This window comes from Aphidius gifuensis, linkage group LG6, assembly GCF_014905175.1.
Source record: "Aphidius gifuensis isolate YNYX2018 linkage group LG6, ASM1490517v1, whole genome shotgun sequence".
Taxonomy (NCBI): Eukaryota; Metazoa; Arthropoda; class Insecta; order Hymenoptera; family Braconidae; genus Aphidius; species Aphidius gifuensis.
In genome coordinates this window covers 13,161,058-13,176,574 of record NC_057793.1, presented here as the reverse complement: position 1 = coordinate 13,176,574, position 15,517 = coordinate 13,161,058, and the positions used below count along the sequence as shown (strand labels likewise).

The window sequence follows — 15,517 nt, the reverse complement described above, 5'->3', positions numbered from 1 at the left end:
TTTAAAGATTTCATAGCTTTCTTTGCTGCTTGAACAATTTTATTGAATGAAACTTTCTCAATTTTTTTACTTCCTGTTTTCTTTTTGAACACTTTTATCTTCTAACACAAGATCCTTTTTCAGTTGATGGTTTTCTCTTTTTCAGTGAAACACCCATTTCAAATTTTGATTTAACACGCATTGCTTTTGATACGAAAGCAGCTGCAGCTCTCTCTCTCTCCTAACGAAGAGTCTTTCGCAAAAATTCTTCTGTTGCTAATATATCATCAGCTTCATTCCTTAAATTAACGTGCTTTGATTTTGAGTGTAAGCAATATCGTGTCTTTTGCAAGCAGCATCCAGCAGATTGATTCCAGGATCACCTCTAGTTAATGGTTTTTCCAATTTCGTACCAGGTCCACAATATGAATATCCGGGGAGATGTAATTCAAATAGAAGTTTATTTATCAATTTATTAAAAATACCACCCCCAGATTTTTTCTTTTTTTTTTTGAGATGTATGTTCTATCATCATCAAATTGAAACTGATGAAAATAGTATAAAACAGGTGAATATATAACTTTTAGTCAGTTCAAAATACAATGGAGTTTAAGACGCAACAAAAGAAATTACCAGTCAAAAATTTTGATATATTAACAACGAAAAAAGGCGAAGGAATAACAAAACGTCATGGAGATTTGTTACCAAATACAATCAGAGGAGTTTTTGTTGGTCCATCAAATTGTTGATAAACTAATGCTCTTTTGAGTCTTATCACCGATCCAAATGGATTCCGATTTTCAAATATTTATGTCTATTCAAAATCGTTGAATCAACCAAAATATCAGTTTTTAGAAGAATTAATAAAGCCTATAAAGGGTATGAATTATTTACCATTCTCTGATAATGAACAAGTTGTTTCTGTGATGCAAAACCGAATTCTATCTTCATATTCAATGATGTAGCAAATGAAAAGCAAGATAACATCAAAGCATATTTTTGTATGGGTAGACATAAAAAAGTTGACAGCTTTTATTTATGTCAATCATATGCTCGTATACCAAAACATCTTATTCGTGACAACATTAACTTTTTAGTTTTGTTTAAACAAGATGAGACGAATCTTAAGCATGTTTATAATGATAATGTTAACACTGATATGACTTATGAAAGCTTTAGAAAAATGTGTTTAGATTGTTCGAATAATAATTATGGTTTTCTCACTATTGATAAAGATCGTGAATTACACAATGGACGTTATCGAAAAAATTTTGATTGTTTTATTTTGAAAAAAAATTAATTAAATTATCTTGAGTTAATTGTTGAATCTTATATGAACAACATGTCATTAAGTGAAAGAAAAATTATGTCTGAGGTGAATTTACTCAGCGAAATAGAAAAAGTGCAAGATGTCATTAGAAAAAAACATAAACTATTAAAATTAGAAAAAGATAATATAGATGAGATGACAAATGAACATTTTAAACCTGTGTTAGAACCTCTCAATCAAATATCTAATAGATGTTATCAGCAAAGCCAACGCGTTCATCACTATCGATCGAAATAACATCAAAATCATCATCATTAAAGCCTTTAAAGAAAACAAAAAGTAATGTAAAAAAAAAAGATGCAATTGAATCCTTTAGATAGATTAAATGAAACAAATGATCTAATATCGGAAGATTCAGATTCAATGAGTGATGATGATGTCATTAATCGATTATCATTATTAGACAGCTTTGTTGTGAACCAATCTATTGAAGATGATAATGAAAATGAAACGATTAGCAATTCAGCTTTAGATTTTAGCTTTAATGATCCTACCAATAATGAATATTTTAATTTAATAAATACATCTGATTGGGATCGAAGTTATGGAGTAAGAAAATTAAAATCGGGTTCCTCAATTGGGAATAGTAGAATATTTGTAAAAGAAAACAATTTAATTATAAAAGATCATGAATATTACATTAGGTATTTTAGAATTGCTATTCAAAAAACAACCTGATGAAACTAAAATTTATAGTCTAGATATTGAAAACTATAAAAAAATAGTTTTGGCAACGAACGCACATCGAAAATTGTATGAATCAAGAAGTACTATTAGAAATCTCAATTCAACGAAATATATAAGATGGATAAAATTATTTGGAGACTCATTGAGATCAGAAAGAGGTCTTTTACCGAAGTATATGCAAACATCAAAACAAAATGTAAAATTTAATTATGTACATTGGAATGATGTGAATGAACTTGTTGAAAGACTACAATTATTGGTGGCATCAAGATCAGCTGGTAATCCAAGTCATAATAATGAAATTTTATCAATTATTGAAGAACTGCTCAAGTCATTCATTAGAGAATATTATATGATTAGTGCATTGAAGACTGTTCTCAAGTAAAGAATGTATGAATTCAAATGGGATATAGTTAAAGAGTTACATGCTCCAGCTCGAGGAAATTTTGAACGTCGTCATGTTGATATTAGAAACTTTGATGAAACTTGGCAAGCAGATTTAATTGAAATGATACCATATTCAAAAGAAAATCAAGGATATAAATATCTAGCTGTTCCGATAAGAAATAAAACTGGGAAAGATGTTTCCAGTGCAATGGAATCAATATTAAAAGGTGGACGAGTTCCTAAAAAACTACATGTTGATAATGGATTAGAATTTTATAATTCTACTTTCAAAACATTTTTAAAGAAATATAAAATTCAAATGTATTCAACAGATACTCATTTAAAAGCATCGATTTGTGAAAGATTTAATCGAACACTTAAAAGAAAAATGTGGATGAACTTTAGTTTTCAAGGAAACTATAAATGGATAAAATTTTTATCTGAACTAATTTCTAAATATAATAATACAAAACATAGAACAATAAAAATGAAACCTCAAGATGTCAATTTAAAAAATGCTGAAAAATTGAAAAGAAATATTTATTCATCACTATCAAAAAACATATCAACATCACATAATTTACAAAAATTTAATATTAATAATAACGTTTGAATCAGCAAATATAAACATATATTTGAAAAAGGCCAATGAGATTTTCACAATTATGAAAATAAATAGATTAAAACCTCCAACTTATAAACTGAAAGATTATCAAAATAATCCAATAGGAGGTTGTTTCTATAAAGAAGAATTATTAAAAGTAAAACATTCAGATATATTTTTAATTGAAAGAGTGATAAAAACTCGTGGTAATAAAATTTATGTTGAATGGTTAGGTTTTGATGATTCACATAACCAATGGATTGATAAATAAAGAAAACAAAACATAAATATGGTTTAACTTTTTTTATTATTTACTAATTCTATTTAAATAAAGTTACAAGTTGATTAGTGGAATATACCCCCATGGTAATGTATCAGTACTTCCTCTTTGTAAGTTTCGCTTATTATCTTGCCAACGTAAAGCTTTTTTTTTATAGTTATTGTTCTAACATTATGATTATGGGAGCGTATCAAATTTTGCTTTCGAAATATTTCTATTTCATTCTAAAGACATCTTTTATAATCATCGAATATAATTTTTTTCATTGCTGATTTTTTAACACCTTTCGCTCTAGAATGAGTTTTATCTCTTGCTTCTGATTCTATTCTTACTTTATAACTATTTAGCTTACTCCTTAATCCTATAAATTCAGTCATTATATTACCATTATTTTCATCTTTCATTAATCCGACGACTTTCTTATTAGCTAACGGTATACCATACTGATTATCTACTTTATAATCAGATGTATTAAACTTATAAATATCTTCTTTAATATGATCATAAATATTAGGTATGGTAAATTGATAAATACATGAATCCGTATCACCATAAAGATATTTTGCATTTTCATTAAATTTTTTCTTTATATATTTATAATGGAAATCTTAAATATAAATTTTAGTAATATCTGAAATACAAAATCCCAAGTAGATAGGTTTATTGAAATGAATACTACTACGTTTCATTTTTATAATTACCAAATCATCAATTATTTTTGACGAAGCAAAATGCGGTTTTGAAATACGACTTCGAGCTCCCCAACGTCCCTCATATTTGCTAACCGATTTAATTTCTTTATGATTTCTTACACATTCCATTGTTTTTCCATAGATTGCGTTATTCATTAATTTGAAAAAGGATTTTTCGAATTCATTTTTAGCTTGTTGACGTAATTCAGTATTCAAATTTATGTATGGTTTTAACCAAGCACTTCGTTCAAATCTTAAAGCTCTATGGATTTTTATTAATTTCATACCTAAAGATAAGTATTGTTTCAAACTTTGATAATGAACAACATATGTTTGTTTTGGATTCAACGTAGCTAATAATTTTTTACATTTACTAGTAGGTAATGGAGTTTTTTCATGAACTGGAGCTAATGGTAAATCTTTATGTTGTTCATGCAGATATGATGGATATTCTAAATCCACTTCAATTATGTAACCTATATTTGATTCATTTGAAATTAAAGTTATAAGTGTTTCCTCAAAATCATTATCCCATTCAAAATCATGAGTTGGTAACATTCGTGACATCGCCTCACCGTATAAATTGTTAACATCAAAATACATTAAATAAGACTCTGGTTTGGATGAATCATATTCTTCCATAAATCTGTTATTGGCTTTTCCATATCTATTCGAGCATTGTGATAATCCACCACGTATACCTTTTTCAATAAATAAAATCATATATAACGAAAATTAAAATTTTTAATACTCCGTTGGGTTATGTGCAATTATTAGTTAGTGTAATTTTTTTTCTTTCAAATAAAATGTTATATTGTTCAGTCACAACACTACGAAATTTTATCATAAATATATGTTCATCTGTGTGAGAGAGCAGGGCTGCCAACACTGCGCGTCGAATCTCCACAAAACATGATTTTGTTGGGTTCCAATGTAAATCGGGAAAAAAACAGCCACATCAAATTTTTCTATTAGAATTCTCATAACTCCGTGAGTTTTAAAGATATCGTTTTTAAAATAGCGGCGATTTAAAGATCAAAATGAAAGGAAACTTTTAATTAGTCGGTGCAAATCGTTCACGCTTACAGATAAAAAGTTATTTATATTTAAAAAAAAAAGAAAAAAAGGTTTTTAACATTTTTGGCTCTGGCAACTTTAATAATTATTTGAGAAAAAATCGAAAATATACAAATTAAAGAGATTGAAAATACGCTTCTTTTGGTTCTAACACGAAGTGTCTCTGTCAATTACTTAAGAAATGAGAGCGTTTTTTAATTTTCGATAGACAAATCCAATACGTATGTGACGCGAAGCGTCCCACCTACGTAAAACCATATCAGGATCAGTTAACAATTCAAGTTCAGATTTCGTCATTTTTAACATAGCATCAAAACTCAATCCCAGAGCTGTATAATAATGTAGAGCATCTCATTTGTATGCTTGAAGACAAGTTTTACGAAAATTTTCAAATATATCTGCAAGTAATATTATATCGGAACGTAAATATAAATCAGAATATTCACCTAATGTTCAAATATTGAATTTTTCCCATACATTGCTTGCATGATTATATAATTCATCAGATATATTTTCATCATTCAATTTTAAATAAAAATTTATTTTTGAAGGAAGTTGTTTATCATTCAATTTATCCCAATTATTTAAATAATCATAAGGGAAAACACCTTTTTTTGTCAACAATTCAAACTCATAATTATTTATACAAAAACTTCTAGAAATTTTTTTCTTACTATTTTCTAAATTTTTTGCTAATGTATCAATCGAACTAGCCATAAATCTGAATGAATCAATGCATCTTAATTTAATTTTCGTATTATCAACATGTTTTGTAAAAGAAATATAATTTTCTTTATTCAAGGGTAGCAACTCAATTTTACCTGGAAGACGTTTGTTTAAGCTTTTGATTATGAAATGAGCATCATATCCTGATAAATTATGGAATAACATTGGTATAACACAAGAATCTTGATAATTGATATTACAGTCTTGATGAGCCGCACCCCTATAGGCACCTGTGATATGATCATGATCTCGAACTTTAATATTCTGTTCAACAAAAGTTTTTTCACAAATATGACAAATTTTAGCAGCAAAAAAAGAACACTTCATCATATGTCAACCTTAACGGTTTGATATCGGATAAAAAATTGTCAACTTTTTTTGCAGTTTTGTAAAGTTCATCTACAAACCACTCATTTCATATAAAATCCTAAACTACATGGAATATGCTTTTGATATTCATGAGTTTCCATACTTTTACTTTCATGATCAATCGGTTTTAAAATACATTCAGTGTCTGCATATATTACAAACGGGACTCTGATTTAATTCTTATAATTTTTGAGTCTCATTATTTTATTTTTGGTTGAAGGTAATCGCATGGCTGCTTCATTTTTCGTTTAACATTCTACTTGATGTTTATTTAACACTATTGATGATTGAAAATAACATAAACATCGATCACAAATTTTCGTACTCCCTTTATGAGCTGAAATTTGACTGCAAACTAATCGTGAAAGATTCTTTATCCAAGCGAAATGGAACCCGGTTAAATCATGAATAAACTCTACATCTTGTCCATTTTTTCGTTCATTATTGAGCGCATTATTATGAATATTATTTTCAATGAGTAAAAGATAAATCGTTTCCCCTTGGATATTATTATTACTTAGATAATATGGAACAATTTTATGAGAATTCTTGAACTTTTTTAAATTTCATGATTTCGCACGACACGTTTTCCATTAGTATTCAGAAGATCTTTATTTTTATCATTTTTTTCATCATCATCATCATCATCATCATCAACTTCCATTCCATATACATTGATTCTTAAATGATTCATTTTTTCAAAAATTTTAATTGATTTCTAACTCATAGGAAAATCGATCCCATCAACAATAAGATCTTTTTCATATCTATAATAGCTATTTACTCTACTATTATTATCAGGCAATTTATGGATTGTAGTGAGGACAGACTACATAAAACATTTGTTATCATTATTTTTTATATTTACCACAGCGCGCGTATTCAAAATCTATTTTGGCATAGATATATATGATGAATTACCTCCTTTTAGAGGCACATAATTATTAATATGAATTTCGAGATTCAAAATTCCGTTTAATGTCCATCCCGGTCGGCATAGTTCACTTTCTTCAATATCAGTCTGAATTCTAGGGAAACTATTTCTTATTCCACTTAATATATCACTTGATTATAGAATTTCAATAATTCTATCGTTAAAATATTTAACTTCTGATTCTTCTATTGAGTCTGTTTGTCTACTAAAATTACAGGTTAAAAAAGTTTGAACTTTTAGACTATTGGATTTTTGTAATATTTCAAGTAGTTTCATATTCAACATTTGCAAAGCATCATCGAAAAATTGTTGCAAATCTTTATGAGTTAAATTAATAATTACGCTTACCCTCATCTTATTTTTGAACGCACTCTCAAGATTAGTCCACTCAATTCTCGCATCACTATTGTTACCTCCATTTAATGTATTATTATTAATGATATCATTATTATTATTTCGATTATTACTATTATTATCACGATCTGTAGCACCTCCAGAAACTCAGAGTCTTGTTGAAGTTGATGCTGATCCTTCAAGGCTTGATGGAATAGTGCGATGCGATATACGTATTTTAACTAAAATGGTTGTTATATGAACAATCGTTGTATTGAATACAATCAATTGTCTACATTGAAGTGTACTCAAACGTGATTGCAATTCAGAGATAATGTTAGCAATATCTCTATGAAATATTTCATTAGCAGTTCGATCTGAAGATACTAACAATTGTTGATATATGTTAGAATATTGAGCGCGAATGAACATGTGGGTGTGAAGATCATACCAATTCATCTAAAAATCGAAATCTTCTATTATTTGAAAAATATAAAATATATCAAAACATTCAAATTCGATCCTGAATGTGAAAGCAGTTTTTGTACTAAATAGAAATTTAATACGATACGTTTGAGAGAATATATTCTATAGACTAAAACTTTTTGTACTAAGTACAAATTAAAAAAGTTATTATGAGAAATATATGAAACAGACAACAATAAACTTTTTGTATTAAGTAGAAATATCACAAAAATTCTTATGAGAAATATAAAAAATAGACAAAGAGAAAAAAAACTTCTTGTACTAAGTACAAATTTCAGAAAATTCTTATAAGAAATATATAAAATAGACAAAAAAAAAACTTTTTGTACTGAGTACGAATTTGAAAAAAATTCTCATGAAAAAAAAACCAGAAACTTAGAAAAAATAACGAAGTTTCCTTGCCGGGAATCGAACCCGGGGCTTTTGCTTTCCGGGCAAACGCCTCGACCACTAGACCACAGGACTTCTTATTTTTTCTAAGTTTCATCAAGTTAACTCCGACGTCCTTCTATGCGTCAATTCATTTTTTAAAAAAAAAAAAAAAAAAAAAAAAAGAATAATCTAAAAAAAAAACTTTTTGTACTAAGTTCAAATTAAAAAAAGTTATTATGAAAAATATTGTTACGAATATGAAGTTAATCATTCCCTCCTCCTATATGATAGACAGAGACAGACAATATAGAATTAGTTAATAACAAATGACGACCTTAGTAACGGGAAAGAGATGAGAGGAAGAGTTAAGTTGCAGTTGCAATAGAATAGCAAATGAATGAAGACCTAATAATTTAAATAGAAAAGAGATATCTTTTATTTTAACCCTAAAACGTAACATTGGTGTCAGAAGAAAAATTAAAAATAAAATAGAAAGAAAGGATTAAATAATAAAATAAAAAATATAAATTCATTAAGTTATTTGAATTGAATTCTATTTCTTTTTTTAAATAGTGAAACGCTCACAGAATTAATATCAAAAATAAAAATGTAAAGAAAATAACGTGATTAATAAAAAAAAAAAAAAAAAATGATTAATATTCGAATCAATATTAAAAAAGTGACAAACATCTGAATTAAAATGGCAAAAAATTTACAAGAATTTGACGATAAATTTAATGCATTTAGAAATTTAATCAGAAAGGAACTAGAAGAATCAAGAAAAATAATGAGAGAAGAAATAATACAGTTATTTAGAGAAAATAATTCACATCAAGAAAATAATTATAATAATAACAAATATAAGTACCATCATAAATATGAAAGAACTATTCTAAAAAATAATTATTATTGTGATAAAAACAAGACAAATGAAGAAAAAATTGATAAAAATAAATCTGGAATTATTTATTTCAAATGCAAAAAATTTGGCCACTATGCAAATAGTTGTGATGGAAATAAAAAGAATCATTAAAATAAAATTAACAAAATAGTTTACATGTAAACAGAATTTATGCATACATGGAATAAAAATTAGAAGTTCTTACTTCAAGTAAAAGTAAGATGGGAATTTTAAAAAATAGCCCTCGATGGACTGAGGTTCCTTGTTTCAGGTAGGAAACAAGTTTTAAGGTAAAAATGGCCCTCGATGGACTGAGGTTCCTTGTTTCGAGTAGGAAACAAGGTTGAGAAATAAATAAATAAAAATCCTAGGTAAAATTTTTAGTCATTGCCTTGGCATGATTCCTTGGAATCATGGCGGACATGTTGTCCCTTTGATGAGAAATTCTCATCAATGGCCTGTATAAGAGCATGAATGTGACTTGGTTATTAATAGGTATACACCACAGATTAAAATACTAGTAAAAATGATAATTGATGTTGTTTGTTTTCAAAGGACGCTTCGAAAACGAATAAATAATAACCATAATTGTGCAAATTATATTTTTTTTTTTTTTTAGGTTTTCTTAATTTACTTATTGAGGTTGATATTATACTACATGGAGGAATAATTAAATTGCAATCATAAATACAATTAATCATCTAGGAAAAGACAAATATCTAGGAGAAGAATAAATCAATAAAAAAAAGATAGATTGAATGAAGATATTCTATTGACTGAACAAAATTGACTGTAGATATAAAATAGAATTGTAAATGTTGTTCGTTCAGGGTTTTTACATTGGGTTTTCCCCTGAACCTTGAGTAAATACTGAACAACATCTTAGGATAACTCGAGAATCCCCAGTGGTCAGGGATCTGATTGATATAATCAGGTTGTTGAACATTCTTGAGCTGTAGGTTACGGATTGTCGGGACGACAATCTTCATTAGGGGAAGGTAGTGTTACGAATATGAAGTTAATCATTCCCTCCTCCTATATGATAGACAGAGACAGACAATATAGAATTAGTTAATAACAAATGACGACCTTAGTAACGGGAAAGAGATGAGAGAAAGAGTTAAGTTGCAGTTGCAATAGAATAGCAAATGATTAAAGATCTATTAATTTAAATAGAAGAGAGATATCTTTTATTTTTAACCCTAAAACGTAACAATATATAGAAATAGACAACAAAAAACTTTTTGTATTAAGTACAAATATCACAAAAATTCTTATGAGAAATGGAAAAAATAGACAAAGAAAAAAAATAAACTTTTTTTGTGATAAGTGCAAAATTCAGAAAATTCTCATAAGAAATCTATAAAATAGTCAAAAAAAAACTGTTTGTACCAAGTACAAATTTCAAAAAATTCTTATAAGAAATATATAAAATAGACAACAAAATATTAAAAATATGAAAATAGAGAAATAAAATAGACAAATATTAAGTACGAAATATTGAATACAAATAAAATTCTAGATAAAATGCAAACTATTACAAATAGTAAAAAATCCACTTAAATATAGAATCAACAATGATATGATAACTAACAATAAAACGATAATAATGAGATATTAAACAAATTGAAAAAATATTAAACGTAAAATATTAATAATAATAATAATAGATAATGCACCACGTCCACTTTCCGAGTATCAAGGTTACCTGAAACAAAAAAAGAAAAAAAACTAAAAAATTGATATTAATAAAAAATTTACATAAATAATAATAATATATAATTTTGTATAATTTTACCTGCAAATGAATTAATTAGTAAATGTATGATTTCTTGTATTTTTTTAAACTCGAAATTAATTTTTTGTATATTTTCATTTTCCTCATCGTCTTCGAATTTTATATGAGCTTCTACTGGTATCATTATTTCTTTATTATTTAATTATGAGTATTGTTCATTCACTTTTCTCCCTGATTCTCCAGTGATCGTATATATTTTTTTTGTCTTAAATGTTTAATGATTTATCATGTGAATAATTTTTTTTTTGAAACCTTTTTGTTTTATACACATATTATTGATAACGGTACCTCAATCGATCTTCGATATTTATTCGCAGCTTTTTCAAAAAAAATACATCTTATTTTGTCACTTCCATCACATATATCCATCGTAAATTTTTTACCAGTTCTTCGTTCGTTTTTCCATTCCTTTATTTCACTTGTAACGAGATAGAGTTGGCATAACCCAAATTTGTGTTACTGCGTCTTTTGCTGCGCACATGGAGCCGATGACGCTCGAACTTATACGAGCGCCATCGGAGTAAAATTGAGAATCTACGGAAACACCAATGCTCCGTCTCTTCGGTCACTGGCCTCGGCACAAACCACTTGCAAAAAGTTAATAGCAAAGAGAAACAAAGTTGATATTGAAATTAAAATATTAAAATTTCAAATATCATATTCATAACGTGCAAAATAGTACTTATTCAAGTAAGAATCATATTGTTAATCATACACACAAGCAAAGTGTTTCAATATAAAAAATCAATAATTAATATAATTCAGAGTTTTCCAATATCACCTGGTGCACATGGTGAAGCTATTGGTGAACAACATCATACATATTAATTATTCAACATCAATCAATTGTTTAATAAATAAGATTGAGAGCTAGAACAATATAACCAACTGGTATTTATTGCTGATTGATCAACAGCAATAAACAAACAATACAATCAATTGGCTTTTGGGAGTCGTGAAGACAGCCTGGTAGCATCATCAACCTGGCATTTCATCAGCCAACTCATATACGGCGTCATTGGGGAATCACCATCAGCGTCATCAACAATATCAACTGGTATCTGTATGTGTGTGATTAGTATGGAAGTATGAGTGTGAAACTGCGATATATCAATACAACATTAAAGTATACTGGTGTTAAATTTGAACTTGTTTTTGTTTTGTTAATTATTATTCACCTGGCCTCATTTTAGGTGTAAATTTAATATTAGCGTGTAACTTGGTGGTAAAATTTAAATACAAAATAGAAATTCAAATAATTTTAAAACCACAGGTTACAAAATGGCTCCCAACTAAGTGGCACGAAAACGCGTAGATAAAAGTGTGAATTTGTGTGTGAATGTTTAAAATATAAGTTAAATAGAAAGACTGGAGGGTCAAGGTCCTTCTGGCCGAACGCGCTTGGCAACCAAGCGTAGCCTCTTGGGCACGCCAAGCACAAGTAGAAAAATTAAAAAGAATCTTATAAAACTAAAATAATAATTCTAAACTAGAGTTATAATAAAGTTAAATAGTAAAGAATAGTAGAATAATAAAAAACTGCTAATAGAAATGAAGATTAAAGAAGAGAATAAGAAGTAGTAAGTAAGGAGAAAAGAAAGAATAACAAGAAGAGAACAGAGTGAACGCTAACATAACCAGTAAGAATACAAGAGTAGTAAGAAGAGAGTAGCTAAATACGGGGTAAAATGGCTGCTAAAGACGAGGAGGTAGAAAATTTAAAGTGGCAGATAGAGGAGTTGAAACGAGAAAAAATATCAGCAGAACAGGCGCGTGCGCAATCTGAGCAAGCGCGTCTACGAGCTGAACAAGCTCGTGAAATTGCTGAAACAGCACGTGTACAGAGTGAGCACACACTTAATCGTGTTAGAGGTGAGAGAGATGAGGCAAAGCGGTTAGCTGAGGCGCGTGAGCGAGAAGCGAACAATTATCGTTTAGCTAACCCGGACTTGGCCGAGTCTTTTCAGTTTTTGTCTGGTCGTTCAGTACACGCGGACGTGAAAAAAATAAAACACAATGATAATGACAATCCAAGAAAGTTTATCGAGTCATTAGAACGTTATTTGAGGGATAAAAGAATTTGGGAGGGAGATTATTTACTTGAAACTGAAAATATTTTAACAGGCAATGCAAAATTATGGTTTCTGAATAAACAAAATACATTTAATAATTTTGAAAGATTTAAGATAGATTTCATGACAAAATTTTACAATGATGCAATGAAATCTCGGTTTGAAAATAAATGGTTAAATAACAAATTTGATTCTAGCGTGACTTTAGACGCATACTTTTATAGTCAAAAGAATGAAGGAAAGTACTTGGATCCACCCATGTCTGAATGGGAGTGTAACCAATCCATTATTAATCAGTTACCGGATAATGTTAAATTAAATCTAGCTACTATTAATTTTGGTAATACAGAAAACATAATTAATGCATTGGAACAATTGAGTTTAATTTGTAATCAACAAAATGATGTTGATAATTTAAATAAAAACCTTCAGATTACACATATTAATAATAATAATAAGAATCGCCGTAGCGACTGGCGTAGCAATGATAAGAGAGGGGATATGTCTGGTATGTGGAATGGGCATCAGAGCGCCAACACATGGATGCCGAATACAAGTAGGCCCCCACCTGTTGGCCCTAGCCCGGGTATACAACTTGATACACCGCGTGTAGAGAACAATAATAATAATAATGTCCAAATAAATGCTGTTGAAACTAGCACTGGTTTAGACAGTCATTACGACATTATCGATGAAATAAAAAACGATGTGTTAAGTGAAAACAATTCACATAAAAATAATTACACAAAAGGCCCAAAATTAACTATTGAAATTGGGGATAATAAATATACTGCGTTGGTGGACACTGGTAGTCAGGTAACCGCGATATCTGAAGAGGTATATAATCAATTAGCTAAAAATGTTATTATTGGAGAATTACCTGTAATAAACACCCAACTTATTACGGCTATCAGTAAACAAAAAACACCTGTTAAAAAACAAATTTATTTAAAATTTAAAATAGATATGATAGAAATAACAAGTACTATTTTAGTTATACCAAATTTTAATCATGACATATTATTGGGTGATGACTGGTGTCGAGAAAATAATGTTGTTATTAATTACAAAGATGACAGCATCACAATTAATAGTCATCGTGTTATTCCAAACATACAGCAGTCGGTAGGTCATCTTGAATGCTGCCAAATTAGTTTAAATAATAATCATAGTAATGAGGTATCTGGGGAAAATTCAAATGTAGATCACCTCCAGGGGGTCAATAGCCATAATAATAATAATATTGATCAAAAGATCATGTTAAATCAATCACAAGAGTTAAAATTCAACCAATTTTTAAATGAACATGATGATATATTTTCTAGTATCCCAGGTTGTTCGCAGTCATATGTTCACAGATTTAAAATTAATTCCGATACAGTAATGGTAAAAAATAATTATCCAATACCATTTGCCTTGCGTGGCGCGGTTAATGGTGAAATTCAGCGTATGCTGGATGAAGGGGTGATCGAAATATCTGACAGTAATATATGTAATCCATTACGTGTTGTTAAGAAGTCTGACGGACGGGTACGTCTGTGCCTGGACGCCAGATTTATTAATAAATATATCGAAGGGGATAATGAAAAACCTCTGATCATTAATGAGGTCATGCAAAAATTCAATAATAAAAAATTATTTAGTTTACTCGACCTGACTTCAGGATACTGGCAAATCCCTTTGCATCCTGAGTCACGGAAGTATACCGCGTTTTTAAATAATACTACTTTATATCAATTTTGTCGTTCGCCTTTTGGCATTAAAACCTCAGGCAATGCCTTTATACGTGCATTAAAAATCGCTTTTCATAATGATTTTGATAATTTTCTCACATATTATATTGATGATTTACTTGTAGCCTCGAGCAGCTTTGAAGAACATTTGATGCATTTAAAGTTAGTATTTGACAGGCTCAAAGAACATGGGTATAAATTAAATCTAAATAAAGCTAAATTTTTACGTGAATCAGTACCCTTTTTGGGATATATTATATCAAAAGATGGGTATTCTCCAAACCCTGACAAATTAAAAATTATACAAAATTTTGAAGAACCAAAAAACAAACGTGAGTTACAACAATTTTTCGGTATCTGTAATTATTACAATAAATTTAGCATGGCTCACGCCTATTTTATTGATCCATTAAGAAATTTGTTAAAAAATAACCAGCCATGGGAATGGGGAGACAAACAGTCTCATGCTTTTAAATTGCTAAAAGAAAATTTTTGTCAAATAAATTTATTGTATCACTATGATCTTAATAAGCCGTTTGTTATACAAACTGATGCTTCAGATCAGGGTATTTGTGGGGTATTGTATCAAAATGGTGATGATAATTCACCAAAACTGATATCTATTGTCAGCAGGTGTCTAAAATTATCTGAATTAAATTACAATACCACTGAGAAAGAGCTATTAGCGGTAGTATATGCCCTAAGTAAATTCAGAACGTATGTGTTTAATACACACTTTACCATTGTCACTGATCAT

At 28.8% G+C, this 15,517-nt stretch overlaps 2 protein-coding genes across 2 annotated transcripts; one reads left to right on the top strand and one right to left on the bottom strand.

The window, feature by feature from the left end:
• The first annotated feature begins 2,384 nt into the window (after positions 1–2,384).
• On the top strand, positions 2,385–3,258 carry LOC122859863. The gene is made up of 2 exons (XM_044163544.1): positions 2,385–2,636; positions 3,028–3,258. Exons 1-2 carry the CDS (start codon positions 2,385–2,387, stop codon positions 3,256–3,258), a joined length of 483 nt encoding a protein of 160 aa, XP_044019479.1.
• Positions 3,259–3,491: 233 nt separating this feature from the next.
• On the bottom strand, positions 3,492–5,333 carry LOC122859862. Its single transcript, XM_044163543.1, has 3 exons — positions 5,285–5,333; positions 3,969–4,660; positions 3,492–3,851 (listed from the first exon to the last, which is right to left on the bottom strand). Exons 1-3 carry the CDS (start codon positions 5,331–5,333, stop codon positions 3,492–3,494), a joined length of 1,101 nt encoding a protein of 366 aa, XP_044019478.1.
• Between the last annotated feature and the right edge of the window lie 10,184 nt (positions 5,334–15,517).

Bases quoted from the DNA above. Each gene is read 5' to 3' on its own strand.
- LOC122859863 (XM_044163544.1), top strand. From the start codon at position 2,385: ATGTATGAATTCAAATGGGATATAGTTAAAGAGTTACATGCTCCAGCT. The intron at 2,637-3,027 runs GTTGATAATGGA...TATTTGAAAAAG, and splicing joins GAGTTCCTAAAAAACTACAT to GCCAATGAGATTTTCACAAT.
- LOC122859862 (XM_044163543.1), bottom strand. From the start codon at position 5,333: ATGACGAAATCTGAACTTGAATTGTTAACTGATCCTGATATGGTTTTA. The intron at 4,661-5,284 runs GTAGGTGGGACG...TTATTGAAAAAG, and splicing joins TGATCCTGATATGGTTTTAC to GTATACGTGGTGGATTATCA. The intron at 3,852-3,968 runs GTAATTATAAAA...AAATATATAAAG, and splicing joins CAAAAATAATTGATGATTTG to AAAAAATTTAATGAAAATGC.